General features: G+C 32.6%; 3 protein-coding genes, 1 long non-coding RNA gene and 1 pseudogene across 9 annotated transcripts; 3 read left to right on the forward strand and 2 right to left on the reverse strand.

Annotated features, from left to right (window-relative positions):
• Positions 1 to 2,282: 2,282 nt before the first annotated feature.
• Positions 2,283 to 4,425, reverse strand: LOC123194794 (annotated as a pseudogene).
• A 231-nt stretch (positions 4,426 to 4,656) lies between these two features.
• LOC123194881 lies at positions 4,657 to 10,746 on the forward strand. 5 transcript variants are annotated; one of them, XM_044608369.1, is made up of 10 exons: positions 4,657 to 4,892; positions 5,102 to 6,231; positions 6,688 to 6,756; positions 6,994 to 7,122; positions 7,860 to 7,910; positions 8,236 to 8,376; positions 8,524 to 9,740; positions 9,949 to 10,067; positions 10,181 to 10,214; positions 10,435 to 10,746. In XM_044608369.1, exons 1-7 carry the CDS (start codon positions 4,745 to 4,747, stop codon positions 9,577 to 9,579), a joined length of 2,724 nt encoding a protein of 907 aa, XP_044464304.1. In that variant the 5' UTR covers positions 4,657 to 4,744; the 3' UTR covers positions 9,580 to 9,740; positions 9,949 to 10,067; positions 10,181 to 10,214; positions 10,435 to 10,746. The 5 variants fall into 5 exon arrangements, with proteins under 5 accessions (XP_044464304.1, XP_044464302.1, XP_044464301.1 ...); XM_044608367.1 differs by having other exon boundaries at positions 9,949 to 10,214; XM_044608366.1 differs by lacking the exon at positions 10,181 to 10,214.
• A 2,278-nt stretch (positions 10,747 to 13,024) lies between these two features.
• Positions 13,025 to 16,056, forward strand: LOC123194439 (5'-nucleotidase SurE-like). Of its 2 annotated transcripts, none has more exons than XM_044607632.1 (10): positions 13,025 to 13,390; positions 13,481 to 13,575; positions 13,684 to 13,751; positions 13,847 to 13,890; positions 14,031 to 14,108; positions 14,201 to 14,354; positions 14,977 to 15,129; positions 15,242 to 15,352; positions 15,568 to 15,633; positions 15,727 to 16,056. In XM_044607632.1, the coding sequence occupies exons 1-10, from the start codon at positions 13,116 to 13,118 to the stop codon at positions 15,817 to 15,819; spliced, it is 1,137 nt and encodes a 378-aa protein (XP_044463567.1). In that variant the 5' UTR covers positions 13,025 to 13,115; the 3' UTR covers positions 15,820 to 16,056. The 2 variants fall into 2 exon arrangements, 1 of the variants encoding a protein (XP_044463567.1); XR_006497278.1 differs by having other exon boundaries at positions 15,242 to 15,445; positions 15,727 to 15,802.
• Positions 16,057 to 18,319: 2,263 nt separating this feature from the next.
• LOC123195176 (heat stress transcription factor A-2-like) lies at positions 18,320 to 20,497 on the forward strand. The gene is made up of 3 exons (XM_044608818.1): positions 18,320 to 18,942; positions 19,189 to 20,058; positions 20,163 to 20,497. The coding sequence occupies exons 1-2, from the start codon at positions 18,427 to 18,429 to the stop codon at positions 20,035 to 20,037; spliced, it is 1,365 nt and encodes a 454-aa protein (XP_044464753.1). The 5' UTR covers positions 18,320 to 18,426; the 3' UTR covers positions 20,038 to 20,058; positions 20,163 to 20,497.
• Positions 20,498 to 23,221: 2,724 nt separating this feature from the next.
• Positions 23,222 to 23,925, reverse strand: LOC123195268. The gene is made up of 2 exons (XR_006497414.1): positions 23,627 to 23,925; positions 23,222 to 23,529 (listed from the first exon to the last, which is right to left on the reverse strand). It is a non-coding gene; the product is annotated as an uncharacterized LOC123195268 (long non-coding RNA).
• Between the last annotated feature and the right edge of the window lie 2,866 nt (positions 23,926 to 26,791).

Genomic DNA, 26,791 nt, shown 5'->3' on the forward strand with positions numbered 1-26,791 from the left:
AAAATATTCCTCAAATAGCTATTTTTATAACATATTCCCATTTTTTAAATTAAAAAAATTATTTATTTATTCATCCATACAAATATACAAGTAATTTTAAGTATTTATATTATTTTATTTAAATATTATAATAAAATTAATATTATTTATAAATTTAATAATAACAATAAATTACACTTAATTTTAAATATTTTATTTTTTTCTTTGTTTTTATTTTACTATAATTTTTTTTTTAAATTAACAGTTGATTTTATTTTTGGAATTAATTATAAATAGTTGTTCACAGGGTTTAGTGAATCCTTCAAAATTATCTTTGAAAATATTTCTCAAGTATTAATTATTACTAGATCTACCTTGAAAACTTTTGCTTGTTGGCATTTTTAACATTTTTATCACTAATCTCAAGGTTAGTTAGTTTGGTTAAATAAAAAATTTTGCTTAGGAAAGATTCATAGGTTAATTAGCACGATATTTTTCATATGAAAAATTTAGATCGATTAACTTGAGATTAAATAATAAGATGATATAATAAAGTCAAACATTTTACTTAATAACATTTCCCCAATTTGACTAACATATGAATAAGTAATATAAAACGATTGAACAAGTATAAACACAAGGTTAAGAGAGATGAAAATACTTAAAATTTATAATAGTTTAGAGTTTTTTTTTACTGAAATCTCGTATGTCTACTTTTTTAAACAATTGACTTAAAATTTAACTCGTAAATAATATCCTCTTTACAAGGTTATTCGAGATTTTGCCCTGTAATAGTTATACGAGATTTTCCCTAAGTTGATTTAAATACATAATTGTGAAATATAAGTCTCTTACAAAGGCTTGTTACTGAAAGTTTAAGCACAAAACAATTCCCTCGAAGATAAAAATGAAGTATTTAAAAAGAGATCAAAGACTTTGTAAAGAGGAAGAATGTATAGTTTTATAAAGAGTGTTCTTTAACATTTTGCAGCTCAAAATGACTTGTGTTTGTAAGTTTCAAGTGTTGGGAAGGATGAAATAGTAGTGGGTTCAAAGCAAATAGTTGAAAATGACTTTTTTCTCTTGAAATATGAAGATGCATGAGTGTTAATTTTTTATGTACAATCTTGACTAACTCTAAAATCTTTTTTCTTAAACAAAGTCAACTTTGATCAGACTCTTTAACTGTTGACTTTTCACTCATGTCGTGTATATATCATACATGGTTGTACAAAACTTTGTATATTATAGGAGTGAAAAGTCCAATGCTTTGAACAATTTCCATGTAGGAAGTATGAACACTTGAAACCCTATGCACAAGATGTTCACTTGACGTGACCCTAATCTTCGATTTGACTTTAACATGAATCATGATTATTCATGCACCACTTGATCTACTTGTTAATTGATATGTGCATTAATGTGGCCTTAATCTTTAACTTGACTTTAACATGATTGTTTATGCACGATTAGATAAAAGTCAGAGTTTCACATATATGACAGAAACTCAAACTTATGTTTTCTTCATGAAAGTTCTAATACTCTATCAGTTTTACTAATCCATAAGATCATGATATAAGAATGACTGATTATAAGCTAATCAATTTTTGTAAGTTTAGTACAACTTATAATTATTAAATTATGAATAATTATAATCATAATCTCATTATGACTATTGGACAAAAAAATCTAAAAATTTGATTATTTGCAATATGCCTAATACTTTAGTACTTGGATTAAAAATGTTAGAGTTATACTATACATATCCACTTTAGATAGACAAATGCGTATACACTTATACGTGTCATCACATGATTGAATGTAGTTTTACCCTGAATTTAAAATCACCCAACCACAAAATGACACATATAAATATGTAAATAGTTGTGTATCTAAAATAGGTATACATAGTTTTATTAAAAATATAATAAGATCATTAAATGCAATAATCCAATAATAAAAAGTTAATCCTATTATGCTACCTTAGATTAAATGAGTTATACCAAATGATCAATTATTCTTATAATCATACTCTAGAATCATAAACTGTATCAACCACAATTCATTGTGAAATTACCCAATCTCTTTTTTAATATATGTTAGAAAGTATTATCAATCAACCAGAGTAATAATCTTTTCATCCGAACTTAGCATAGACTACTACTAAGAATTGCTCTACATAGTCTATCATAGTCTGTAAAACCGTCTATCTTCTCTATATAGTCTCTCAGAATCACATAAAGTCCTTTGATATTAAACATGATTAATCAAAATGGGCTCACAAATAATATGCAAGCACAATGTTCTGCAAGTCCAGTTATTTACTAAGAAAATAACCTGTAATTCAACAGAAAGACTGATGAGTGTTGCTGCATAAATGAAAGCCACTAACTTTGACAACCGCCAAGAACTTTGAAGTGCACACAAACAGAAATACTCAAATACAGGTTAGCAGTGAAGCAGACCAAGTCCTCAACCTAGAAAATGTTCATAATCAAATCACCCACTGAATAACACTTACTATTGCTATGTGGGATAAAGGAAATCTCTACACAAGCTTGCATGTCTACAGAGAAGACAGTAGTTATTCTTGGAAGTAAATTTTTGAGAAAATCAGAGCACATGTCGATTTTTATGGAACCACTGCTTTCTTTTTTCCACCAAATATAGCTGCAGAACTAAAATGTTTCATGCGGAAGTTACCCCTTTGCACCATTATATGCATCACTTTACGATTGGTCAATGGCTGGCTTCTCAGAATTCAAGATGAGCCCATCATAGGATCAATAGGACGTGCATGACGAGGTCCACCTTTGCGCCCCATTACGACCATAGGTCGTGGGGGCAGTAACCCTGCCCTGAAAAGAATGCGTTGCACAGGATCTGAAGGCTGAGCACCAACTGACAACCAATACCTGCAAAAGATAAAATTCAATAAAATGAAGATGTCCCATTTATTTATAACATGGTGTACAGAAGGTCATAAAAAAGTTTATGAAACACAAACATAAATTGATAACAACTTGTTAATTTCATATTCATTTTGGGTTTGAGCTGAGCTAAGAAATTAATAAGTCCTCTTAATTCTCGTATAGCTAACCAAAAAAAAAAAAAAAAAAACAGATAGCTACCTGAATCAACAATAGGAATCAGTTAACTTCCTCAAACCCCTTAAATTTCCATGAATACAGCTATGAAGGAGCCACAGTTTACACTAGATTATAGACCAAGTAATTTAAACTAGACACTTCTGTTAAATGAACCATTGTTATCTTACTGCAAGATGTTCTGAGATAATTATACCACAACAGAATCAAACTTACATATTTGTTGTTCCCTAAAAATAAATTATTTCATATGATCCAAAAAAAGAAAAAAGAAATAATAATCAAAACACTGGGATTCAGGCTCTGACAATTCTCAAAAGAAAGTCAAAAGTTCAAAGCAGCAAGTGATCTGAAATTTTCAGCCTCTCAGCTTGTGAGAAGCTGAATGAACAAAATAGTTTGAACAGAATTAAAGACCCACCTATGGCTAAAAAACCCTTTCAAGGAGATCATATGAGCACCTCAGAGTTTGGATTAGAAATAAAAGGGTTTTGACAAGGAAAATCAATTTATAAATTTTAGTAGGCAAAAACTGTATTTCTAGTCATATAACAATCAGTACACCTCTCAATTGTTCAACTATTCAATAAACAACATTGAAGCAGATAAGTTAATTTAATATCTCAAACATAATATAGCCTAATGCATAGAAAAACAATTAAACTTGGTACTATCATAAATAAAAAATACTGAGTTCCAAGTCATTGCTAACCTAAAATTAGCATACCCAAATGAAATATGTAATGTACAAATGATTAAGAGAAATTAATAATTCAGTAGTTTCCCTTTTTCAAACAAAGTGACTTACTCCACTCTATCAAATTTAAGACCCACTCTTTTGCCATCATCTTGACCTAAAAGAATAAACAATGGAACAGAGTCAGCATATAGCATAAAAATACTAGTCCATTTCTTGACTGAAACTTAAGAAGAAGGTAAATAATGAAAATACCACGAGAATATTAGTCTCAATGAAGTTGAGTTATTGCTTATGATATTGGTCTCAAATAACAGTAAAATTTGTCTTCATTGAAATAACTGATACGAGAAATCGACACAAAAAAGTTAGAGAAGGACCTAGCAAGGGATTATAAAAGCCTAACACTTCGAGATGCTTGCCATCTCTGGGGGATCTGCTATCAGCAACCGTGACCCGATAAAATGGTCTATTCCTGCATCCGCATCTTTCTAATCGGATCTTCACCGCCATTTTTCCTCAAAATCTCAGAAACTAATTGCTCAGAGCGCTACTTTCTGCGGTTTATGCTTTGTTTGCCACTAAACAAATTTCAACATTCTGCTGGGCTTTAGGGTTTTGTTGACGGAATGACACTCGATCGACATTTTTTAAAGATTTTAGGACAATTTAGTCTTTACGGTTTCAAAATTGGTTCGTCTTGAAATTTTTATGCGACTGGTTATTTTATTATTTTACCCCTGTCTTGCTGCGAACGGTCCTTATTGGTTTCATGATTTTGACTATTTATTCTGGTTACCGCTTTTTGTGCTAGCAAGATAAGGTCAATCTACACGACGTCGTTTAGTTGTCTGGGCTACTTGAATGCTAAAATTCTCTTAAAAGGCCAGGTGCTTAATTAAAGAGACTTCAAAAACCCTTACGAGAGTAGGGTTCTATGATCCGAGATTATTAGTGTCAAATGGAGAAATCACAATTTGGAGCGTCATTCTGTTTCTCTAGCCAACGTCATCGTCATCTGAAGAGTGAAACTTATCGCTCGTTGATTCGAATCCTATCGCACTGCTATGTTCACTCTCAAGTTTCAGCTCCCCAGGAGCCAATACCAGGTAAATAATTATCAACATTTCCTTAATCTATTAGAAATTTAATTCTACTTTATGAAATTGATTTTATTTTACCATCAGGATTTTTATGTTAGTAAAGTCTGAAGTTAAATTTACAATAATAATGTTTCTGTCTGTATCTTGTGCTTTTAATTTCAATTATGTCGTTCTGGATATTTGTTTCCTTTCTAATGAAGAGATGTGTGCGCTAGGCAAATTGTTCGGTTCTGATTGTACAGTGCCTGAGAATTGTGGGGCTACAGAAGAAGCAGTTGTTGACAAAAGCTTTGAAGCTGTTGGATTTGAAAACAAAGGGTTTGGTGACACACTTATGGTAATTGATGAGATAGATCATATGTTAGGGATGGAAGAAAACGATAATTTTTTGAAAAAGGACTCGATGACTAATGATATTGCTGATGGCACTGGTTCCCAAGACTTGGGATTTGATCGGCAACAAATGCTGATGGATGAATTTGAGCATATTGTAGAAGGAAATGGAGAACTTGTTCAAGAGAATAGTGGTAGTGTCTCAGCAGCATCTTTCTGTGAGAACCAGAGTGATGAGGCTGTCTTGATGAACGACCCAAAACAATGTGTTGACTTTGAACAAATTGTTCATGAGAAAATTGAGAAAGAAGCTCAATTTAATCTAAAGATTTCTGTACCAGTTGATTCATTTGTCAATAGAAGTATGGATTGTCAACTTCCAAAACCGAGTGATGATAGTGACGATAAATATTCTTTATTGAGGACTAATGCCTTGGAAGTAGAGCCTGAAATGCAGCCAAAAGAGATGGTACTGAAGAAATTAGTAAATACTGATGGTGCAATGGATTCCTATAATCATGTGGCCAAAGATGTCGAGTTTGAGGAGGGAGAAGTTTCTGGTGGCTTTGAGGTTGATGAAGTATCAACTGATATGCTTTCTGATAGTGCTATATTGTCGGAGGAGGAGAAAGATGGGAAGCAAGTTTCTGAAGATGTAATTGATAAAAGAAAGTTCTCTTGTGATGCACGAAACCGAGTTAATGAACAATTTTCTGATCCTGCTGCTTTTACTGTGAATCATAACAATATTGGTAGAGCAATGGATATCAAGGAAAGTGTCAGAAATGATAAACAATGTGAATCCACAAACTTTGTGCATGAAACCTTAAAGATGGATACAGATGGAGACAAATATAATTCTGTGCCAGTTGTTGGATCAAATAAAAGGAAATCTAGTGGAGATGAGGGGAGTCTTGCTTGCCCAGCAATACATCTTAAAAATCTATCAATGCATGGAGAAGTCTTAGAGTTAAGTGCAACTGAGAAGCAAGGAATTACATCTGAAGAGAAGGTATTTTTTTTTCAACTTCTTTTAGTGCACAATCTACAATGTAATTTTGTGGTTTGCCATGACAGTGTATGTGTAACAGTATAGATACATCTATTGATATGCTTCCTTTTGTTGCACTTTTATGAGCTTTTCTTCCTTCATATATTATGCCTCCTTATTCGAAATTTTGTTATGTTGTAATAATTATAATATGAAGAAGTATTGGTGACTTGAGTATAATAAGTTTTGGTGACTTCACTAATTAGGCAAAATATTGTTCTTGAAGAAACTATGTATCATGAGTATCTCTCCTCTCTCTCATGTGTGCATATGTAATATTCTTTCTCTATGGTTTTGTTGGAATGATTGGAGAGAGCCTGAAAGAAAGGAGGTTTTTAATTATATAACAATGATTAAATTTTATTTGATGATTCAGTCTACTTTTAACTAGTGTGATTTGTTGTGCACTTCTTGTAGCTGGATTCCGGTGTCTCCAATAGGAAAAAGCGAAGTGCTCCCACAAAGGAAAGGAAAGCAAAGAAAAAGGTGTACTTTACTATGTATTCATTCATTTGGATGTTTGAATGGATTTTTTATATGCAGCTTATCAATTTCCGATTCGAATGCAAGACTCTTAAAAATTTATTGTCAATTTCTTCATAGTCATCTGAAAAATTAATATGTGCTATCTGTCAAAAAGTCACCACGTTCTTTTTCTTAGTATATACTCTTTATGTACTTTAATGTATATAACTAGTTTATTCATCGGATCCTTTTTTGCAGCAAAAAGAGCGAAAAAAGCGAGCAGAAAAGAATCGACAACTTGGCATTAAAAGGTTGAAACTGCGTCCAGTTCTGAAACCAAAAACTGTAACATATTGCCGTCATTACCTTATGGGAAGATGCCAGGAGGTGGTACCAATTACATATTTCCATTATTTTTGTGATATTTATATAGTCATTTGATTATTTTGCATCACATGTATGTTTTTCTGCATGTAGAAAAATGTATTGAATTAGTATTTATTGATCATTTTATGTTGTTTACCATGATCAATTGTTACACTTTTCTGAGACTGAAAGCTAGAATTAAATATAAATGTTGGTTCATTTCCTAATAATTTTAACATGCTATTATATGTTCTATTGTTTGCTTGGCTCATCTATCTCTCATTTTTTTGGGTATTGTTACATGTAAGAGGGTTTGCAAAGACTTAAATATTGTTGTTGGACATGTATCTAATAGCATAAACCTGATGTGAATGAATTGCATCAACTTAGTCAATACATCATATTATTGTAGTGTTTGTGTGTGTTTTCAGGTAACCACTGTTTGCATTCGAAATACTGACTTCAATAAACTGCTAAAAAGATAAAAGGAGTAACAGTGGAACTGATTTTGCTTTTAAGAAATTATGATGTAGTCTGGCCTATTACACACTATTTGGTTAGTGGAGAAAGAAATGGTTGAATTGAAGGAATTAAAGAGGGAAGGGGAAAAAACCATTATTTTGTTCCTTATGATTTTTTGTAAAAATGAGTTTTCAGGATATACATATTTGGTTGCAATCATATGATCTGGTCTCTTTCAGTTTTCTTTCCTTACATCTCTGCTAATTATTAACATTTATTTTTTCTGGCTTTCACAGGCTGACAAGTGCAAATTTTCACATGATACAGAACCTTTGACAAAGTCCAAGGTATGTTTATTTAACCATATACATTACTCATGATATTTTAGTAATGCAATCTTTTCTGAAGATTTTTTCCACTAGTTACTTCTGTAACCTACCAGAGGCTGTGGAGCTCAAATTTACTATGATATATTGATTTGTTGATTGTGTCCATTGCTTACATCTGTGCTCACTTTTCTATCAATCTGTAATGTGTAGACTGAATCTCTATTGACCACCACTTCCTCATTAAAAGAATGTTACCTAGGATTTTCTTGTATTGTATTTTACATGGATATGCCAGGCCAGGCTTTGTAAAGCTTAATTCTCTCCTGTGCATTCTGGTGTGCAGCCCTGCTGTCATTTTGCACGTAGCACTTGCATGAAAGGGGATGACTGTCCATTTGATCATCAGCTCTCTAAGTATCCCTGTAACAACTTTGTGGCTAAAGGGTTTTGCAATAGAGGTGGTGATTGTATGTTTTCACATGAGGTACATTCTTCCTTTTCTAAGATGTTACTTGTTGTGTGCTGCTGTCTTTTTTTAATATACTTGTAACATGATTTCCTCAACTTATTGGGCTTTAAGGTTTGTCCAGGTTAGCTGAGTTGACTATTTATTTGACTATATATGCTTTAGGTGCCTGACACGGAAGGCGGCCTTCCGACCTCAAGTGCTTCCAAACATGAACTGAAGCTTCCATCCCTGTTTCATAACTCCAATTCCCAAAATCAAGCAAACATTGATGCAATCTCCCATCAGCATGCTGATTCTTCATCCAACTATAGAAAAGTTTCTCCAAGCAAAAAAACAGAACAGGATGTAGCAGTGGCTGTGCAACTACCTGCAGTGGCACCCAAAGGTGTCAGTTGTCTCTTCTTTGGGAAATCATCAGTGCTAGAATCGAGTAAACTTAAACCAAGGAGCTCATCTCCAAAGAGGAATGTCAGTGACAAAGTTGGGAATCAGACTGAACAAACTGCTGTGAGCACTGTTCAAAATATGAATGAAACTCCAAATAAAACACCACCTGCAGCTGGACCAAAGGGTGTAAATTTTCTTTCATTTAGCAACACTCCAGTGGCAGATTCCAGTAGTAAAAAATTAACTGGCTTGCTTTTGAATGGGGAAAATGGTGTAAGATCATCACTATTAAACAATTTCAATTTAAAGAAACAAGTTGGCTCATCTCACAGTGGAGAAAATAATGTCAAGGTTGGGAATCAGACATCCCAAACTATGTCAAGTGCAATTGAAAATTCAAATGAGATGCTGAAGAAAAGGGTACCAATTAGTGACAGAAAAGCTAGTTTGCCTTCCAGTTCAGATAAGGGTATCAATAGATTGCTTGAAGAGAGTCAAAATACCCCTAGTGAACATCAACAGTCTACTGCAATTTCATGGAGGCCTCTGGCTTCCTTACTTGCTGCAGGCCACTCTTCAGATCTAGCACTTGGGCCCTCAAAAGGAAGTCCAAGCTCATCTCAGAGGGCACTCATGTCGACTCTAGCATTTGCGGCAAAGATTGAAACTGAAAGGAAGATAAATCTGTCTGCGCCTAGTAGTGGGTCCAATAATCAAACAAGAGATAACGGTACTGTTGGTGTTGCTGGTAACAGTGGAGGTTCACTTATTGACTTAGCAAAAGGTTCTAAAATTTTAGACTTCTTGTCTAGCCTTAGCGAAACAAAGTAGTAAACATGGGTTCCAACTATTCCATGAAGTATATGCTTTAGATGCAGTTAGATCACATGTCATGTAACTGATTCAAATGTTTGGAGGCTTGGTCTTTGTACACTTTTTGACATATTGATCCTGCTTCTGCTTTCACTTCTTTTCCATCACCAAATTAGCAGGTACATGCTTCACTTCTAACTTTGTGACAATGGCTTTCATTCTATACTATTTGCTCTTGTTGGTTGACCAGACAGAAATTAACCATTGAAAATAATTTACAATATTATGTGAATTTCATAGTTGCAGTTTTACAAGGCAATTGTGAGGAATACATTTTTCTCCGAAGGGTTTGGCTCATATATATTCTTATCTCATTATGAAATTTAGGTTGGCTGCATGTTGGAAGTCTGCACATATGGTATTTCTCAGCCTTGATGAAACCCAGTCTCAAGTGTGGATGCTAGGAGCTCAGTGGCCTAAGATTCTCCAGTTTTTAGAAATCTCAGGTTGGCTAATTGTGCATAATTCTGTTTGTTCATGTTAGCTCAACCCAGTCTTTTTTGACTACTATCTGAAGGTTGACCTTTGCTAGTTTCTCATATTAAATTGTTCATTTTAGGTTATAATCCTCAGTGGTTGCCTTCTATTTTATGGTAAACCTAACTTTCTCTAGTAATGGTTGCATTAATATCTCATTATAAGGAAATCAACCACCATCTGTCTGGCCATTGTCACTATTCTTTTCCTTTATTGTATGCTGTGCTGAAAACATGAAATGGTCTAAGAAATCAATTACATTATCTTTTTTTTTTTTTTTCTCAACAATTTCATAGAAGAGTGCTTAAAATTTTTTCACGGTAAATTCTGTGGCAGGTTTAGCTTTAGCTGTTTTACATTTAAGTTCCAATGAACAAGATTTAAAGAGAGAAAAGGTCAAGGCAACAGCTTGTTTTATGTGGAGTTGTAAGTGTATTTATCCTTTGGTTCTGAGCACATGGTGCTTCATTTACATTAGATTGAGAGTTAGACAATAATGCTGATAAGTTTCACCCCGACATGTGAAAGTGTAACTTTTAACATTACTAGTATATCGTCAAATGGCAGAAATCCGCAGTTGCTACTGTATACCGTCTGGATACTGACCCCTTGGTTAAAGGATTATTTTATAGCAAAATCTTTATACAATGAGGAGCTTATTTCCTTCATTTTGAAGTAAAATTAAAGTGGGAAATTTGTTTTTCATGAGAAAGGTCATTGTATTTGTGCTGCAAGTACAATGTTGTGAAGGTTTTTGGAGTTTGGATCACGCATCTCCAAACTCTAAGCTGCTTTTGTTAGTTAAGATTGGGCTGCATTATCAGAACTGGTTTTTAGCTTACAATAGATGGATGATAATTTGACTGGCAAAACTGGGTTTTCAGTTCGTTCCTTCCTATTTGAAGAGAGATTCCCTGATAAAGAAGGAAATGGAGATGCTAAAATCCCCATAATCGGAGACGGGATGTAACAAGGATGAATATATCCCTGATCCCTTCCCTCATCCTGTCCTCTTTCTAGTTCATCCCCTCTTCGATATATTCTCTAAATATTTATTTGTTGAATTATTTTTAAAAGTCATAAATTATTGAAAGAATGTTATAACACTTAATAAATATTTTATTATTATTCTACCGGTGATGAAGAGAGTAAAGTGTGGGGGAATTTGCCATGTAGGAAAGAGGAGAGAAATTTTTTTTACGAGATATAAATTCTCTATCATCCCTGTATCAGGGATGGGGAAAAGTTTCCTCTTCGAGGACAAAAATTAAGATATTTAGTTTCTATTAGACTCACTGCCATCTTTAATGGTAGAACTGACTTGAATTTCATTTGTAGCATAGTGCAGTACTAATTCAAATTATTCGGCATTTGGGCATTTGCATGTTAAAGTGATATGCGTTGTACAGTTGGGGTTGGGTAATAATATGATTTGTTGTAATGATGGAGCCATTTGCTTTGAATTTGCACAGACCCGTAAATTTGGATCCGAGGCATTTGAGGGGTAGATATTAGGCAATTTAATCTGTGGGCGGACCTATAAAAAAAAGTGGGGGCTGACCTTAGTAGGAGGAGGCCATCATGAATAGGCGGTGCTTCATTATTCAAAAATGAAAAGTTCGTAAAGTTCCAAAAAAAAAAAAAAAGAATAGCGAGCACATGATCGCTTTTTTCAATTCGGTTTCTTTTCCCCGATTCAAATTTATTTGAATTTTCGTAACATTAAAAAGTTTTTTTTATCACCTAATTGTCAATTTCAATGATGTTACCTATTTCGACTTTTTCCCTTACTAATCATCCCGGGTATGTAGCATTTGAACAAACATAATTAGTGGCATTGACATTTAATTAACTTTGCAATATAAAAAGTTGATAAATAATTATCAATAAAATTATAAATATATTTTTTATATATAATTTAGATATACAAATAATTTAAATAATTTTAAATTAAAAATAAAATAATAATCAATCATATAATAATACATCATCTGGGTATTTAAATTATGTATTAAAAGTACATACATATAACATTGGTCGATTATTAATACACTTTCAGGATATTTTAAACCTCAAGATTAATAGATCTATTTACTTATGAAAGAGAAACATTAGCAAATTTTGGAAAAAGAACAACACACACTGATATATAACCAAACATGGGTGAATTTGAGTTGAGTGAAGCTCAAAGTTCGATTTGATTTGAGTGAAATTGAGTTCAAATTCATCTCAAAATTGTTTGAATTTGGCTCGTTTAAAAGGATTTAAGCTCAAGTCAAGTTTCAATATTATAGCAAAGCAAAAATTGATTAAAACAACATTAATTAGATTAATATTATCAAAATGATATCGTTTTAATTTTTTTATATCGAATTTATTTTATACTTGCGAGTTTAACAATTCAAACACCTTTAAGTTTTGAGTTAAAAAATATTCAATTCTCATACTCGAATTTTAGTTTGAGTTTTGGATTTGTTTGAGTCAATTACAAACAAATTTAGTTCAGATCTAACTTTATTATCAGTAGATGCTTTTGGTAGTGAACTATTCAACCCCCCTCATTTTTGCTCTCAGTAATGTCGGTCCAAGGTGACAAAATTTAATACACATGGGCATTATTTCATGCTGTAAATTAATAATGCTCTTTAAAACAAAGGCTAAATTATAAGAAAATTACTTGGCTTACAACTCATTGAGTCACTTGCACAAAGGGTGACAGATAGAGTGAAGCACCCTAAAAACCCACTACTTCTTTACTTAATTAAAAAATTTACATAACCCATTCGGCCTAACCCGGCTGTAGGCGTGGGAAAAGTCTCCGTTAACAACCAAAAATAAGAAATTTGTATTCTATTGTCACGTGTCACGTTCTTATTTGTTTGTCACCTTTAATCAAGAAAAATGACCGGGCCGTTTCACTGAGATTGTAAGTAAATAAACATACGCCCCTGCAAAAGTTCTCTCAGCTTCTGTATATCTTCTCTTTTCCAAACAAAACGATCTCTGATAATCTGACAATGACGACTTCTGTGAAGAACAACTTCATGCCTGCTGCGCTGATCTCGAATCTTCAGCAAGTACTAATCACCCGAAACGACGCCCTTGAAGAACAGTCCAACTCCAAGTCCAAGGATTCAAGTAACGGCCAGGAGGCTAATGTAGAGAAGAATAGTGATAAGCCAGTAATATTAGTGACAAACGGAGAAGGAATAGGGTCTCCTGGACTTACGTTACTCGTCGAATCGCTTGTTCGAGATCGTCGGTTTAACGTCCATGTCTGCGCGCCTCAATCGTCAGTTTAACTTCAAACTTGCTAATTGAAACTATAGGTTTTGAACTTATCATGGCAATATGGTAATGCTAATGATATTTATTTTTGTAGGGACAAATCGGCGTCTGGTCATTCTGTGACGGTGAGAGAGACTGTTGCTGTGAGTTCAGTTGAAATGAATGGCGCTATTGCTTTTGAAGTTTCTGGTAATAACAAGTGTTGTTTATTTTAAGCCATTGCAACGCCAAAATGATTTTCTATTCTGTAAATTTTGGGAAATGTGTTTGAATTTGATTGATGATGTTTTTTATTAGGGACTCCTGCGGATTGTGTTTCTTTAGCTTTATCTGGGGCGTTGTTTTCTTGGACAAAGCCAGTTTTGGTATGAAGTTGGTTAATTTCATTTTTGAGTTAATTAGTTTATATTTATCTATTTATTTTTGGTGTAAATGGTTCAATTTATCTTCAAACACTCAGGTAATTAGTGGAATAAACATGGGATCAAGCTGTGGCCATAAAATGTAAGCCCTGTGTTGTCATTTTAGGCTCTTCAGTCTCACCACTGTTAGCAACTGTGATCTAAGTCACAAATTTGCTACCACATATTTTATGTTAACAGTTTGATCAGGCTTTATATTTTTGGAATTTCATGGCTTTAAAGGTTCTATTCTGGGGCTTTTGCTGGAGCTAGAGAGGCCCTGATCTGTGGGACACCTTCACTTTGTCTATCATTAAACTGGTGAATGTCAATTTTGAAGCATACTTGAGCTTTATTTTTTCAAACTACTTTGTCAAGTGTCTATAATATAACAATATTAATATATCTCTCAGGAAGAAGGATGTGAGCTCTGAAAATGATCTAAAAGATGCAGCTAGTGTCTGTTTACCATTGATATATGCGGCTGTAAAAGATATTGAGAGCGGGATTTATCCCAAAGGTTGCTTATTGAATGTGGACATTCCCACTGGTCCCTTAACTAATAAGGTTTGCTTTTGCAGTTTTTCTTGCTTTTTGTGTTGGTGTGAAAATTTTCTTCTTGTTTTAAACTAATTGTTCTCATGTTTATATGCTTGAGTGTTATTTAACTGATTTCCAAATGAAGTTTCATCCATGTGCGATAGATTTCCTTGAATGTGTCGATGATGCATTTCAAATGCCGTTTTCCACTTTCCATAATTGCAGTTTATTTTTCAGTTCATGCTTCAAAAAAAGAACTAAGTGTTAAACTTCTGTTTACATTATTCATTAGATGTCCAAAGTAGGTGAGTTCAGTGGATAAAATTGCCATCACTGGGACAGAGTGAACAATGAGTATTAATACATGTGTAGTTGGGCTTAAGTTTTCTTTGTATTGCACTCTTAAATATGAAGTAGGCTTGTACACAGAATATATTATACATATGTAAAATTTACCTTCCACTGCCTTGGTTTTCTGTTGCCTACAAAAGATTGTGCCAAGAAATAATGGTTATAGTGTCAAACTCGACTTGCAAGAATTCATCAATTTCCTGTTGTGTAATAATTATCCAATGGTAAATCAGACTTGATTTGGCTATAATGTTGAAATGCTTGTTTTCCAATTGTGAGTATGATTCGTGTAATACAGGGATTGAAGGTGACTAAGCAGAGTATGTCGAGGTCATCTCTAAGCTGGCAAGCAGTATCCACAAACAGACATCCTTCTGCTGGCCACTTCATGTCCAACCAGCAAAGCCTTGGTATTAAGCTTGCACAGCTCAGTCGGGATGCCTCTGCAGCTGTAAGTTTTCATTATTTGATAATAGAACTGCTATAGTTCTCTAGTGAAAACTACATTATTTCAGTGTTTCTCTTTACTCTGCAGATAAGTGATTCCATTTTGAATTTTACAGGGTGCAGCACGCCGCTTAAACTCACATCGGAAGAATGTGGAGATTGAATCTATTGGGGTTGCTGGAAAGTTTAATACTCAGCAAACAGTAAAAAAGTACTTCCGATTAGAGGTATGAATATATCTTGAGGATTGGTAGAAGGCAAAACCTTTGATCTAAAACTAATATTGAATTACGAAAGTGAAATGAGAAGAAAAATGACAGGTATTTGAATTGACTTTTTTAGATGGCTTCATCATCTCTGTAATTCTCCATTTGACTTGGCATTAAATTTGGTTATTTTGAGGAACTCAATGCATGATGTGTGATCATATTCTTCTATGCAGATCGAGGAGAAAGATACAGAATATGTAGATGACGATCTAGATTTTAGAGCTCTTGAAGATGGATTTGTGAGTTAAATTACTCCCGTTTTAGTATTTGAACCGACCATAGTTTCAATTGGCTTATAGTATTTTTTTTTTTTGAACCTTTTGGCATGGCAGATTGCTGTCACTCCCTTTTCTTTATCTTCAACAATGCAATCAGAGATTCAGACCTTGGTTTCAGATTGGATTGTTGCTGCAAAATGCAAATAGCAGAAATTTTGAAGCTTTCATCCTATAAATCCACTTACGTGGCTGAAAATGTGTTGGCTAGATATTATCTGGTAACGTATGAAGCAGATGCTTTCAGTCCCTCTCGTTGATTCTTAGGATATACAGGTTTTATGCGACTGTTAATTTATAGATATGTTACATTGCATTTTGTAAATTAAATATGTTTCAGTTCTGTTTGAGTATCTTTTATCTTGGAGATGTGTGGTCTTGCTTTAATTATTCTGTTCTTTTTACATAAATTGGAGGCAGACGAAATTGGGTGTCTGTCTCCACTGTTAATTATCGCTGTTTGACACAATAGAACTAAGATCCACTTATGGAAAGGAGGAAATATGGAAGGAGAAGAATGATCTTGTGAGAGCGAACCAAAATAGAGATAAATTAGGTTATAATTTAAATAAAATAATTATTCACTCTTATAAAACACCTTTTTTAAATATAAACTTATCTCTCAGATAGTTCCCTTTCCCTTAAACGGTGTCGTGTTTTTTTACCGTAATTGTTGTCGATGTAGCCAAATCAAGATTTATTATGAGCACGTGTACAATCCTTTCATTTTAGCAACACAAAAAGGCCAAAGGACTATTTACTCTCCAAGTTTTAAGTTTTAATGTAATGATAGATATAATTAAAAATCTTTATTAGGTTTAGGGAAAAAATCATCATTTATTGAAAATTTTAAAAAAATTAAAGTTTTATTATATTTTACCCTATAGATTTAAAAATATTATAATTTATTTCTTAGTTAAAGTTTTTAAAATTTGAAAAATAATAATTTTACTCTCAAACCATTAATTTTTTTTTCTTTATTCATTGGCAATGGTGACCTTTGAAATTGAAATTGCAATAGGAAAGTTAGAGTCATCTTTGATAAAGTTTCGTTATCAATAGAGATAAAAGAGATCTTCGTCTTTTTTTGAACGTGAACGAAGATATGATATTTTTTTGTCAATAAAGACAAAAGAACAATGTCTCTTAGGGAGTATTTAGTTTGGATAATATTTTATTATCAAAATAGAAAGATTACCTTAAAGATAGATTACTTAGAAGATTACTAGGTATAAATGATTACTATGTTTGATAAAATTTGATAGGTATAAATAATTATTGTGTTTGGTTAAAGGTAATAAAAAATTACTAGTAAATTATTTTATTTAAATACCCTTGAATATAATTATTTTTAAATTTTTTTATATTATTTGTCATATTAATTAATAATAAATTTATTTTTGTCTCAAAAAATTAATAAATAATAATATAATTATAATAAAATTAAGATTACTTTGGTAATCTTTAAATACCTAAGGTGAAAGTGGTAATCAGATTACCACCTATATTACCTGTCATGTCAGCATTGGTAATAGAAGATTACTGTAATCTTTTATTACTGACAAACCAAACAAGGGAATAAAATATAGATTATTAAAGTAATCTTCAAAAACTAAAACCAAACACCCCTTTAGTCTTTTTATCTTTGTCGACGGAGGAACAATACCAAAGATGACTCCACCTCTCTTATCACATTTTTAGAAGTTGTCGTAGTCAAAGATGATCGACGATGTGAGAAGCAAAAAAAATTAAGAATTTGAGGGGTAAAATAGATACTTTTTAAAATTTAAAAACTTTGAATAAAAAAATTATAAGATTTTTAAATTTGAAAAATAAAATATAATAAATTTTTAATTTTTAAAATATTTTTAATAAAAATTTTATTATAAATAAAAATTTCCGTTTTTAAAATTTTATCCACGTGTATCTACATTCAAATTAAAACTTGTTGAAAAATATTCCTTTGGCGGCAACACAACCTTATCTTGTAATTATGGTACACCTAACCTAAAGTCTACAACTTTCTCTAATCATTCCGACTAGAAAAAATGAATTGACATTTTAGAGGCAGAGATCGGGCCACGGCTTAGCTTGAGCCCAATTGAAGCCCATCCCTATGCTTTACTCACCTCCTCAATCTTCTCAGTCTCTTCCAGAATCCTTTTGTATAGCAATAAAAAAAGTTCACGCTTTATATTCTCAAGTGGTGCCATTTTAATTTGGTAGAGATATTTTGCCCTTAAAACTTAACAGAAGCGACATTGTAAATTAATTTAGTGATTGGGAGGAAATGAATGTAAGGTTTTTGGTTGAGGGTCAGCCAAGTGAAAAGTGGAGTACATGCCGAAAAGGAGCCGATCAAAACCGCCTCATCGCCACCATCCAATTTCGCAGGATGACATCAGACGTTCCAAAGAATTGTTTGGATCGGAATTGGATATTACACTCACCACGTCACATCCCAGCATTCGGAGTAACAGTACAAATTTCAGCAGCCACGTGTTGCGCATGTGAATTGTGTCTGTTAACAAGGGTAGCGAGGTAATTAACATGCATCACCGATAGGGACACGTGGCTGGCACTGGGTATGCCGTATTGTCCTATAGTGAAAATTCCTAAATAACAGGGGTCGAAGAGAATTTCATAAACTCTGAGCTCCGTACAAATGGCAGAAGCGTAGGAACTTGTCGACTCGTCTTCGGTTGCATTTATGCACAGTGAAGGCAGTGGTCAGCTTCACAAAAGGAGAGCCAAAAGATGGTGGTGACTTGCGGTAGCGGTGGCGATGGTGGTGGCACTTGGTCGTCATTTTCTTCTACTGATCTGATAGTAGAAGCAGAAAATGTTACGGTAAAAGAAGAGCCGGACGACCAAATGGTAGAGGTCAACGACAACAACGCTTGCTTATCTTTTGAAATTCCAAAAGATGATGAAGCTGAGAAAGCGAGGATAATCAAAGAAGAGGAGGAAGATGATGACGTGGCAGACGGCATTTATGACGGTGATATTAATTCAAATGGATCGTCATCTTCTTCGAATTCATCGGTGAGTTTGCCGGAGCCAATGAAAGGGCTGAACGAGTTAGGTACCCCGCCGTTTTTGAGGAAGATATATGAGATGGTGGAGGATCCGGAGACCGACTCGGTTGTTTCCTGGGCCGCGAATCGCAGTAGCTTTATTGTTTGGGACTCTCATGACTTCTCTGAAAACCTTCTTCCAAAGTATTTCAAGCACAAGAATTTCTCCAGCTTCATTCGCCAGCTCAATACTTACGTGAGCTGTTTCCTTTCAGTATTTCAACATTCATTTATATGCTCCCTTTTTTAATTTAAATTAGAATCTGTGTTTTGCAAATATTTAATATGTTTATGATTTTTTTAATTGAAAATTGGAATTCCTGTTCGTCTATTATTATAATTTTTTTATCTTGTCTCTTCTCTTGTTCATATGATCGAGTTTCAGAATTCTTTTGGTTTTGATATGTTTTTATATTTATATGGGGATGAAATTGTTTCTCAGGGATTTAGGAAGATTCATTCGGATAGATGGGAATTTGCGAATGAAAAGTTTCAGGGAGGGAAGAAGCATTTACTTAAAAGCATCAAAAGAAGAAGTAGATTTAACAAGCAAGATGGGCTAATAACTTGCATTGATTTGACCAAACCTGGATTGAAAGCTGAGCTTGAGAGTTTAAGAGATGATCAGAATACATTGAGATTGGAAATTTTGAAACAGAGACAGCAGCAAGAGGATTCACAGAGTCGAATTACTGCTGCTGAAGAACGTATACGGTGTGCAGAGTGTAAGCAGAAACAGATGTTGAGTTTCTTTGCCAAAGTAGCCATATACCCCAACTTTGTTCAACAATTAATTCGGAAGAGGAAGCAACAAAGAGAGCTTGATGGAGGTGAAATTAGTAAGAGGAGAAGATTGCTTGCATCCCAAGAGGCTGAAAACTGGCCTGAAAGTGTCAATTGTAGAAACCAAGCTCAGGAAAAATTGGCATCAATGCAATCTGAGCTTACTGATTTGTTACCAGACAGTAGTCCAGTAATTACTGATACAATTGAAAGGGCTCCATTCCCAGGTGCTATGGATGTTGAAAATGAATTGTGCAATCATATTGAGGATATTAAGGGCAATGTGATGAGTGAAACAAGTGATGAAGATACATCATCTATAGATCGCACGTTGGTGGGAAGCCTACTTGGGAACAGTTTCGTTCTTGAAAATATGGCTGACGAAGAACTAGCTGTTAACGACACCCAAATATTTAATGAGTTGGAAGATTTGATTGAGAAGCCATGTAGTTGGCCTGGTTATGTAACTGAGCTAGTGGAGCTTGGTTGCGTAGGACCTATGCTCTGAAGCGCTTGTTAATTTCATTTGGTATTTGCATTTGCTATTTCTTTATATCTGCATTTTCTTCACATAGAATAAGCTTTAGCACCATATTTGATTAATAATTTGATGAACTTGCTGTTCTGGGGTAGGGTACTATTGCTTGTTTACGAAATGGTGAAGAGCTGGAGATGCAGTTCATGCAGGGCTCCGCATAGAACAGTTGAAAATTGCAGGTGGAGTAAAGATCATACATGTTTTAGACCATATTTCAAGATAAGGGATTTATGGTATAGTCTTTCTCAAATGTTCATTTTTCCCTCGTCTTCTTTTAGTGTACAGTGCTTTGCAAATGTTTGTCTTCAGCGTTAGGTTGTGAAATTTTCTGTTTTTATGCCAATAAGTTAGGCTAAGTCTTCCTTCTTCAAAACTGACTGTGATATGAACAATTTTAGAGCCATATATTATCTGAGCTGCTGTTGGTCTACATTCTTTTATGTGGTTCATTTAATTAGTCTCTTCAGCTTAATTTGAACTGAAAGATGGCCTGCCAATCACCTTCCTTACACAGGGTAGCTTTATTAAAGGATCGATTATTGATATGTTGAATGCTTCCCAAAATTTGACATTGTGGATCATCTTAGGTGTCCCCCTCATTGATTTGAGCAGGTGGTTAATTATGCCGAGTCACTACTAGTACTTGATACAGCTCTGACTAGAAAATTCTAGGCTTTGAAAAGCATGCCACTGCCACATGCCAATGCTCTTGTGGGCACACGTAGACATGTTATATCTCTATTTGGGTGGGGCCTCTCTTTGGACTTTGGGTGGGTTTTGAAATGTGATGTGACTGAAAGTTTATTCAAGATAAGAGGATATCACAATTGCAATATTCAAATATCCAGAAGTTGTTTCGATGATTTCAACAAGATTTTCGTTTTACATGAATGCCTAATATCAAAAAAGTCCTTCGTATTTCATATTTATTTGTAAGGCCAATGGACTATTTTTCACAAAAGTTTAGTTGCATATTTTAAATCATACATGTAAAATTTAAAGTTTTAGTCATTGGTTAATTAAAGTTCAAATTTTTTGTTAAAAATAGGGATAAAATAATTATTTTATTAAAATATTAAAAAATATTAAATTTATTATATATTTTTTAAAATTTTAAAAATTAATATTTTATCACAATTTAAAGTGTTTTAACTTTGAAAAGTAATATTTTTTTTTTCTAAAACCTAAAGTTTTTTTCTTTTTTGCTCTAACCATCATTTCCAACTCTGATGACCTCTTCTTGTTATCTTAAACTGTTGATTGGTGCATGAGAAACAACATGGAATGAGGTGATGATGAGACGATGAAGAGATTACAAATCTCTTCATCAGTGGATCTTTTCGTCTCCGATGAAGAGATTCATTTTAAGTTACTTCTCATACATTAGTCAATAGTTTAGGATAAAGAGAAGAGATTGTCAACGCCGAAGATAATGGTTGGAGGGATGAAGAAAGAATTTGAAAGAAAAAATATGATTTTTCAAAGTTAAAAAATTTTAGACATTGGTGATATTGTTAGTTTTTAAAACTTAGAAGGAAATATATAATGAATTTTATATTTTTTAATATTATTAATAAAATAATAATTTTATCTTTACCTCTAATAGAAAATTCTAACAACAATTACATTATAGATAAGAGGTTGAGTTTTTCAAATCTCACAAATGTGATTTTGAAAACATAACTAAATGTGGGTGTGAAATAGTCTAGCAGCCTTATTTTTACTTATGTGTAACCTAGATTTAAAGCCCTTTGGTCTAGTCCTGGCCATGGTTCATGAACTGACGGTTTCGGTTCGAAATCATCAGTTCACGGTTTGAAAAAATAAGGACCTAAATCGAAATCGTAATAGGACGATTTCGGTTCATGACCCTGGTTCAGAACCGATGGTTTCGGTTCGAAACCAATATTGAACCGTCAATTCTAATACATGATTTTGATTTAATTTTTAAATTATTAATTATAATAATTGAAAATTAAAAGAAATGTTTTGAGTTGATTTTTCAATTAAGCTTCCTACGTATCTTCTTGAGGTTTAGAAGAATCAAAGTTTATGTAGTTCTCTTACCTTTGCATATTTAATAGCTGGCAGTACCCCCTTATTTTATCATTTATCTCCACTATCTTGAGTATTATTTTTCGTCATCAAACTATCTGTAGTTAAATCAAACGATTCTATAAAATTAATTTTATTACCGGAAAAATTTTCACTATTTACCATTTTTTGATAATAAATAAAATTAATTATATAAATAAATTATATGATTAATTATGAAATATTATAAAATAATAATAAATAAAATTAATTATATAAATAATTTTTATAATTAATTATGAATTGTATAATAAAAATAGAAATTAGAATTAATAAAAAATTAAGAAAAAATTTAATTAATTTTAAGAGAATTTGATTGAATTGAAAGATTGAGAGAGTATTAAGAATTGAAAGAATGAAAGTGAGAGTTTAAAAGATTGAGTGAAAGAGTTAAGAGATTGAAATTTGAATAGGTATATATATAGCGAAATTTTTTTTTTTAAATATTAAATAATAAGGGGTGAAATGCGATTTTGTAGTCTTTTTTTTTTTTCTTTTCAAATGTGCAGGGGACGGTACCCTGCACATTTTGCAGTAGGGAACCGTTGGTTCTTTAATAAATTTTAAAAAATAAAAAAATTTTAAAATTTTTTGTTCAGCACAGTAAAACTGTCAGTTTACATGTCGGTTCATAAACCGAATGTGAACCGACGGTTTCACGGTTCAAAATTAGATAAATCGGAACCGAACCGCTAAATTTTGGTTTTGGTTCAGTTCGGTTCCAGTTTAAGTCGAGCCAGTTTCAGTCCGGTTCACGGGCCAAATCAGCCCGTGGCCAAGTCTACTTTGGTCATGTATCTAATTGATTTCAGTTATGAACAATATTTTATATATATATAAAATTTATATACACAGATGATATATCATTATATGATTACGTATTATTTTATCTTTAATTCAATAGCATTTAATTAAAGATTAATATATTATTTGTATCACTAAATTTTGTACTAAAATTATGTCATAATTTTGTTAAATTCTAATTATCAAAGTAATTGCTATGGTGCAAGAGAACCTTAGCAGACCCAAAATTCTAATCCTACAACAGCGAAACCAGAGAGAAGAAAGTTGAAACTATATGATTCAAGAAGACAGCATCAGGCCCAAGCATGGCTATGAATGACCATTACTGGCAATATGGCTCAACAAATTTACAGATTTTGATAAGGATGAAGATGATATAGCAGACCTATCAAACTCCTCATGTTCATTGAATGCCCGAAATAAAACTTCTTGAAGCTCCATGTATCTTGTTCGCTTCAGGAGTCGTTCCTCCAGAGTGTCGTTCCCAAAATAGGCGAGCTGCATTAAGTCATCCGCATCCATAATCTTGTTCATATTGTGGGGAAAACCGTTTTCCTAGCTCCACTGCTCAGTTTATTAAGCAACACAATCAACCTAGCAATTTTTGGTGTTTGAGGGAGTAAAATGCTATAAGATGCGAAAGATATTTAGAGTCTTGTACCTGTTCTGGAAAGTGCTTTCAGCCTATTTAGATGCTCCTCTTGAATTTTGAAGGGTGCCTCATTCAAGTCCACAGTTGTCCTCTGGGCATCTAATGCCTCGTAGGATAATCAATATTGAAAAACTTGAGAGTAATCACATCGATCTATCGTTTATACTCTACATGGTATTGAAATAATTAAGGGATCACAATTATAATATTGAGAATACTACAATCAAACTAACAAAATACCCTCTAAGGAGAAGAAACTTCTTCTTAAGATAATAAAAATGGAACAGAATTCTCAAATCTCAATTCAATCAAAGACACTATTAACTCGTAACATCAAGAGAACGAGCGTACTAATAAATTTGTTGAAAATCTAAAAGAAATATAGGTAGATGAACAGAACCTATTTAGGTTTTAAAAATTAGAGGAAACCAAAATGATTAGCCAGTTGAATAACTAATCACGTTTTATAAAATAAACTTTTATATCTCTTTCTAGGCCCATGTCAACATGATAAGAATAAACACGAGCATAGTATGCTACAGACTCAACATTGATCCAAAAAAATGTCTTGTCTGTTAAAAGAGAAGGGTTATGAATTTAGAATGTTACAATACATTGGAGGAAGAACTATCACAAATTGATTGGCTCATGGACTCAACATTGAAGCACACACGATCGAGCTTCATTGATGTCTATTCATCCTATAATCAAATTCTCATGTTTGGCCAAACGAGGAGCATAATTCCTTTTTAACTTTCCATTATCTCAATTAGGGTTGAATTCGAACTGAGTCAATTCGAGCTCAGCTCAGTCGAACCCGAAATGAGCCGGTCTTAGCCGAGCTCGGTAAAGCTCGAGTTGTTTGTCAAATTTTTTAATTAATTTTTTTTTTTATATAAAACGATATCGTTTTGATCAATATGCATTAAAACAACATTATTTTGATAACAAAAAATGAGTCGAACCGAATTCGAGCTCAGCTTTCACAAGCTCGAACTCGAGCCAAGTATATGTGAACCGAGCCTAGCTCGAGCTCGATTTAACTCGAATTCAGCCCTAATCCCAATCTTTTTAACTTCTTTTATTTCTAAACAATTATGATTTTAAAAACAATAATGGAAAATTCATAGAAAATCAATCCAATGTTAGAAATAATATTTCCTGCCATGATTTAAAAAAAAAACTATATTATAAGAAAGAAATGAAAGTTACGCTAATTCAAATAAAATTTAATATCTTAATGAATAATGATATTAGAATTTACAAAATTTATTGAAAATTTAGAATTTAGAAAGTCTAGAGAAATGATTTTTGGTATGGACAAATTAAAAAATAAAATATGATATTAGAATTGCAAGGTGTTTTATAATTTAAAAAAATTAAAAGATTTTAAAATTTTTTAATATGATAGTACTTAAAACAGTTGTAGAAGGGTTTGACTTTATTGGGTCATAGGCCTGCTTCTGTTGCTTAACCCAATTTAAATATAAGGCCTAGTCTTTCAGCCCAACCCAACTTATCCCTCTTCAATTCCACACTCTAATGAATAATCTTAATAATAGGGGAAATTAAATTAAATGACCATTTTACCCTTTTATTAAGCAAAAATACCCTAAATTTTTTTTAAAATACTAAAATTACCCTTCACTACATCTATATAAACCCTCTCACTCTTATTACATATATTTCTCATACTATTTAAATACTCACTTTCACTCTCATTTTTACTTAATATCAATTACTACGAGTTCGTTTAGAAGGAAAAAATTTATATTTTTAAATTTGAATCGAAAAAAATCAATTTGTGAAAAAAAATATTTATATGAATCTTAAGTAAAAACTTAATTTTATTTATTAAATCTAGTTTTTATGTCATGTAAAGAGGGTATTTGGATATTTGATAATAATTTAAGGGTTAAATAAATGTTAGAAAAATATGAGAATATTTTGATATTACACAATATATAAAAGATTTAAATAACATATTAAAAATAAATAAATATATTGAAATACCTTAGAATGTCAATAACCAAAAAATCACTCTAAAATCTTAAAAAAACATATCTAAATTTCAAAAATTACACGTTCAAATAGTTTAGGAACGAGAAAACCAAAAAATCCATCTAAAATTTTGTAATTATATCATAAAATGTGTCTAAAAAAACATAAAACTAAAGAGACAAATATCAAATTTGAAAACTACATATCAAAAAAGTTTAACCCGGTCACAAACAATCTCAAAATCATAAAAACCGAAAATCTTAAATTTGGTAAAACAAAAGAACTGATAATACATACCGAAATAATTTTATTTAGGCCTTCAAATTGGGCACAACCAACAAAGCTAGTTGTCGTTATAGAGCTCGAAACGAGCTTCGCGTTGATATATTACAGGTCTCGTAACTTCTCCTAGATCAAAAGTTATGGTTATTCAAAGTTTGTCTCATATAAGCCCTATTGATTAAAAAAATAATAATTTCCACCCAACCCACGGTTTTCACGGAGTGCCCCACGGTTCAGTGTACAAACCTTTGTGGATCTCCCCCTCTTAAAATTTTGAAAACTCTAAATTCCTCCCACTCCTCCCCCCTCCCCCCGAGCAACTGTGGGAGATCACTGTAGCGTCAACAAATCTAACTCATTTTCCGATCAAAAATCGTCATTTCAGCCTCTAATTTTAACACAAATCAAATCTACACATCTAATAACACAAAATCTCTCAATAAATTTTAAGTAAAACAACCAAGAATCAAAACATTTTATGTATTGTTCAAAATCGAAACCCTAAAAATTCAAAACTCAAAATCTCCTTCAAATTTCAATACTCCTAACAATAAATTGATTCAAACAAGAAGTGAGATGATGTATTATCCTTATTTGTCATTTTCGATTATCAAAAAACATAAAAAGTTGACAGAAAAGATGAAAACCCGCTACGCCCATAGGAGATCTGAATTTTCTTTGAATTTCAACAATAAATATGTGGGAAATGTAAGGTTTATATATAAGAGTAGTTTGGTCATTTCACAAATTGAGGGCATTTTTACTTAATCCTTAGAGTTTTAGACAATTTCACTTAACACTCTTTAGTTTTAGACATTTATTATAATTTTCCTAATAATAAAGACTAAATATAGGCGACGAAATCATCCTCTAATTTCTATTCGCCAAAAA

The sequence above is a fragment of the Mangifera indica genome, chromosome 13 (genome assembly GCF_011075055.1).
Source record: "Mangifera indica cultivar Alphonso chromosome 13, CATAS_Mindica_2.1, whole genome shotgun sequence".
NCBI classification, from domain to species: Eukaryota; Viridiplantae; Streptophyta; class Magnoliopsida; order Sapindales; family Anacardiaceae; genus Mangifera; species Mangifera indica.